Raw genomic sequence first — 5,847 nt, forward strand, 5'->3', positions numbered from 1 at the left:
CAAACCACCCCCTGGCCGCCAGGATAAGTTATAACCAAAGGGCAAATACCCTAACATATACACATATACAATACCTACACACCCACAATCATCCACACAGATAATGTAATAATACATACACAGATGCTTATACACACACAAATGTATATAGGTAGGTGAATAGGCCAAAACAGTGAACAAAAGAAAAAATAATAATTATCAACACTTATCATGGCTGTAATAATAATACAAATTTATGACTAGATAAATAAGTTGTCATCTTTTTAAATGTTTCCAAAAGCATGTCATGCAAGAATGGAGAGCTTGACAGGCACAGCAACGCTACCTAAGGGCGTGGGGCTTAGCTTAAGGACAGTCTTAATTTGCACAATTGCACCCAATGTTAAAATACAACACACATACTTTTTCTTAGATTGATCAAATGTATGTGGACACCCAAACATTACACCAACATGGTACTGATAATGATGTAACCATGGGCAATAATCTGCCACTATAACAGCCTCCACTCATCTGGGAAGGCTTTTAAAAAGATTTTGGAACCCAGCTGCAGGGATTTGTTGCCATTCAGTCACAAGAGCATTAGTGAGGTCCAGCACTGATGTTGAGCGATAAGGCTCGTAATCAGAGTTCCAGTTCATTTTAAAGGTGTTGGATGGGGTTGAGGTTAGAGCTCTTTGCAGCCCAGCCAAGTCCTTCCACACCAAATTCGGAAAGCACTCTTTCTGCAATAAGGAAGAGGTCTTGCCAAAATGCTGTAGCATTGAGATTTCCCTTTGTTGGAACCAGAGGACCAGACTACGAAACAGCCCCAGAGCAGAATACTGTTCCACAGTGTACATTTGGATCCAGTGAGTGGGTGTTGTCTTCTTACTTGCTGAATCACTAGTTCAGTTGTTCATGCATAACTGGTGAGAATATGTGTGTGCATGTATTTTTAGGTTCTTATGTGTTTACAATGGGGATGGTACTGTAAAATGGTACAGTACAGTACATAATTTTATTTTATATATTTTTTTTATGTAAATATCATGCATGAATATGTACTTTCTTATATACTATTTATTATATTGGATCACTTCCTACATCTAGTGCTAAGGGCTCTACCTCTTCTGTTGTCCTTTCATCAAAGCTGAGTTTTGGAGGCATCCCGCTGCCTGGTAAACCTGGCACCTTTTTGAGGAAAAACTTCCACGGCTGCATGGAGAACCTCTACTACAACGGAATCAACATCATCGACCTGGCAAAGAGACGAAAGCCACAGATACACAGCGTGGTAGGCATTTGCATAATATCAGCTGCTTGTTCACCTGCGTTCAATGCACATGTACTGTAAAATGTACCAGCTTTTCCTTTTGAAGGAGCTTGAGTTAGATGGAAAAAGCCCGACTGATACTCTATTTGCAAAGCAAATACAGATATCATATAATACAATTTAACAGAATATTAAAAGATAATATTAAATTTGATTATTACAAACAAAGAAATGTACTGAACTAGATATTTACCAGTTGAAAAAAATCTGGTAAAAGCTAATAGTGACACTTTCTAAATTACCTTAAGCATATGTTTTGCATTTCTGAATGACTAATTTATTTATACTGACCTATTGGTCAGCTGTATTGCTAAAAAAGATGAATACTATTTGTACCAGTTCAGGAAAACTCTTCAGCTTCCCTGTAGATCTAGGTTGAGTTTTTCCAAATGGCTTCCTGGAGCTCTGTAGTCCTTGTGCTTCTCTTTCAAGAGCAGAATCAAGGGTGGAATGTACAGTATGTTCATATCTGTCTTCTGTATTACTGTTTTTGATCCATTCACTCAAAAGGTCAACTCTCTTTGGTCTACAGTATATATATTATATAAATAAATGATATGGATTTAAATAAATAAGCCAATAATATACAGTATGAATAAAAGAGCCACACATACAGTATGCAGGAAAATATCCAAATGCAGCTTGGTAGCTTTGGGTTGTCAGTAAATACCCTTTAGATGATTGCAGAACCTCTTCCTGGTGCCACTTTTTCCCACTGTATGACAACATAGTTTAAATTCCAACATGTTATGGTAAACTAAACTTAAACTTGTACGAACACTGGGCAAAACTATGTAAAATAAGACAAAGGTTGTAGAAAGAATGCAGTATACTTGCCTTCACTACTCGAGCACAAAAAGATTGACACTAACAAGTGAACCATGCCAGCGTGAGTTCAGTTCCAACTAGGGCTGCATGTTTGCAAGAATGGGGTGATATGATACATATCACAATACAGGGGCTGTATCAATATACTGCGATATATTGCAATACAGTAAGCAAGGCAATATATTGCAATTTATGGCGATCCAGTTATAGGATATAACTGTCATACGCGTAAAATCTGAGTAAAACAAAAAGCTTAATTTATTTATGCAATCAGGGTTAGGGTTAGGGGATAGTGGGATGCATTTGTATTAATTGCAGTCCCTGTAACATTTAACACTACTTTTTGTGCAGTTTTTAAGTTGGAGTGGAAGAGTCAAATGGATGAAGATAACCATTGCCACAAATCTTTGCAACTAAACAACAAAAAATCGACAGTGTTTTTGAGAATCAATATATCAGCTAAATCTCTGTGGGAAAAAGAATGTGAAACTTAAGTTCCACCTGGCTTTTTTCTGTTTTAATTGAGTTTTAACTGAACTTTGCAAGTCAATACATTCAGCTCACTGTTTACCAAAAACATGAGCATCAGACAATCAAACCAAAGTTAATAAATTTTATCTGTGTCTACAAAATGTCTCGATTAATGGCAATCCATCCAATTATTATTGAGATATTTCTGTCTGACTGACATAGCGACATTGCCACTAGTGTGGATAAAATACTTGCTGTGAGGTTTCCCATTTTTCTCTCAACTGATTCGTGACGATATTTGATTAGTAGGATTTAAGACATTCAGGTTGGAAATTGGAAGGTGAGAATAATGTGAAAACAATCATTGTGATCCTAACTACTATATCATTAAGTCTTAGTGTGTGAATGGATTCATTTGGAGAGTCAACCTCCCACGCAAATCAGATTGGTCGGCTGAAGAGCCACAAGCCACATCTCATCCGAGACATCCCCTGCCCTCAGCGTCTGATTGCTGCGTTAAAAGGCCTTTACTGACAACAGAGGCGGAGAGGTAGAGAGAGACTGTCATGATGGGAGCTGTAATGGAATTTCAATGGGACTATCTCCCTGACGTTGATGGGAGGGAATCACATTGAGAGTCAAAGAGCTGTGATTGCTCTGTGCTGCCCTGTAGGCACAGGGACTGATGGACTCTGACCTTAGCAGACACGACCATGTGTGTGTTTGAATGTACCTTACACAACCTCTGCACTGTACAGAATTAAACTGAAATGTAAACTTAAATGGCGTTTTTTTTTATCTTGGCTGCTCTACCATATTGGTTTGGAGCAAATATATTTCATGGATTCATCTCATTCATTGCTCTTCAGCCCATTAATGTCAACAGTGGAATTATAGTTTCCTTTACAGCACTTAAAGTAGTAGCTGAGCAAAGCACAAATCCATTGAAATGTTTCAAGTCGGTCAAAGTACGAGGCTACAGCACCGTTTTTTCTTAGCAGCTTTTTTTTTTCAGGAAAATACCTTAAGAAAAATAGGTTAGGAATTACATATCTTTACAGTTTTTAATCCACACATAGTCTGGGTTGTTACAATATAGATTGATTAAGTAAAATGATAATCTGTCTAGTATTGCCATTGTGCAGACCTTAGAGACATTTTATAATTATATATGGGATAGAATTAGACTAATGACTAAATACAGTATGATACAGAAATAGCTGTATCTCAAAAATTACAAGGAGTTATCAAAGTGATCAAATGCTTGGTACCATTGGATTCAGAACAACTTAAAGTTAATATTCATTCAGTATAAATCTGATATTTAACATGTCAAATGAATGTTAAGGCATGAATTATTTTACATACAACATACTAAATACAGGTGTGAGTCATGGGCTTATTAACAGGGAACAGCTAAATGACGACGAAATGGAAAAAAATATAGAGATGCTTTGTTAATTTATTTACTCCACATGACATTTTTATAGGAATATTTAAACAAACAAACAGACACACACCCATATTTGGACAGTAAATATGAAGCTACAGTCAACAGCCACTTAGCATAAAGGCTGGAAGCAGGAAGAAACAGCTAGCCAGGCCCGTGCAAAGATAAAATCAGCCTACCAGCACTTCTAAAGCTTCTACACATTATATGTTGTTTGAGATATAACATGTTAATTAGTGAGTTTTAAAATTGCTGGAAGGATGATTTTTTTACCTTGGGGCTTGGCCAGTCTAGCCATTTCCCTTGTTCCCAGTCTTTATGCTAAGCTAAGCATCTCATCTCCTGGATAATACTCAATAAGACAATAAGACAGATAAGAGTGTTATCGATCTTTTCATATAACTCTACACAAAAAACAGAATGTTAACTATTCATTAACTCTTGTTTTTTTATTGAATTTGATTACATTTTCATTTTCAATTATTATTAATTATGAATTAATATTTTCATCTCAGTGGAGTTACTGCTGATGATTAACTGACAATGATAAATAATTCTGCATAAATGGTTAAAGGTACAGTTGTGCTTATGGTTCTTTAACCATCTGTTCCCCATTTATTTCCAGACATATCACAATGGATTTCCCATGAAACCAGCTTGCCCTAACATGTATCTGAAGACGCATGTAAATCTGTGTCCTTTGTCTCTCGTCCTCCAGGGCAATGTGACCTTCTCGTGTTCGCAGCCCCAGCTGGTGGCCTGCACCTTCCTGAGTTCCAGCAGCAGCTTCCTGTCGCTTCCGTCAGCAGCATCTGCCACAGGGGGTTTCTCTGTTCGTTTCCAGTTCAGAACGTGGAACCCAGACGGGCTGCTACTCTTTGTGCAGCTAAGCCCGGAGCCCCAGAGACTGGCGCTGCAGATCAGCAACAGCCGGTTGTACCTGACCCTCCACAGCTCGGGACGACAGAAGTCAGAGGTCTCTGCTGGTGAGTCCACATACAAAAAACACAATTGAACACATGTATTGAGTAACTGTTTGTGAGGACCATTCCTGATTCACTCTCACACACCAAATTGTAACATTGACCTCCGCTCCATAGTGTATTTGAATTCCAATGGTGTTTTTGCCTTGCGTTTTTGGTTAAAAGAAGAAAGTCTGTTGTGAATAAATAATTACGATAATCACAAATTTTGTGCATATCATACTATAAATGGTTTGAGAATCTCAGCAGATCAGTCCACTTTTAAACCATAGAAACACTTATTTACATATAATGAAGGTAATTAGTAGACAAAGTTGAGGTAAGGTAAGGTAGTGTGTTCAAAATTGACACTTTAAATATTAAAAAAGTACTTTTATGTAGGATAAAACTAGAACATTTTTGGGTTGGCTGTGGAGTTTTTGACCTCTAGTGGCGCTATGGAGCTGTTTTTCTATGAGTAGGTCCCCACTTCTTTGTCTTGTGCATGCCCATGAGGAAACCATTGGCGCCAGAATAGGGGGTAACACAAGACTTTTTGGGCTAAATAATGCTCCAAAGTTAGGCTCTTGTGGATTCACTGAGCCCAGTTGTATTCATGTGTGATGATGTTCCTCCCCATAGTAGCCATTTAATTGTAGTGAAACTTTTTTTATTGTATAAAGTGACCTCCAAAAATAATCACAGCTTCATAAAACTGTACAACCACAAACTAGAAACCAAGGTTATCCAGAGGATGGATGGCTTTCCTACCTATATTAATGCCACCATACTTTACTTGTACAAAAACTGTAGGCTAGGCT

The 5,847-nt window shown here is 37.6% G+C and overlaps 1 protein-coding gene across 1 annotated transcript in view; it reads left to right on the forward strand.

Moving 5' to 3' along the window:
* Nucleotides 1-5,847, forward strand: part of LOC118338698 (contactin-associated protein-like 5) — an 87,996-nt gene that overhangs the window by 35,505 nt on the left and 46,644 nt on the right. The window contains exons 7-8 of the mRNA XM_035675990.1: nucleotides 1,133-1,276; nucleotides 4,783-5,050. Coding sequence (XP_035531883.1) covers nucleotides 1,133-1,276; nucleotides 4,783-5,050 — 412 coding nt within the window. The remainder of the gene's footprint in view (nucleotides 1-1,132; nucleotides 1,277-4,782; nucleotides 5,051-5,847) is intronic.

Source organism: Morone saxatilis, unplaced genomic scaffold, assembly GCF_004916995.1.
Source record: "Morone saxatilis isolate NCDOM2014 unplaced genomic scaffold, NCSU_SB_2.0 Contig5, whole genome shotgun sequence".
NCBI classification, from domain to species: Eukaryota; Metazoa; Chordata; class Actinopteri; family Moronidae; genus Morone; species Morone saxatilis.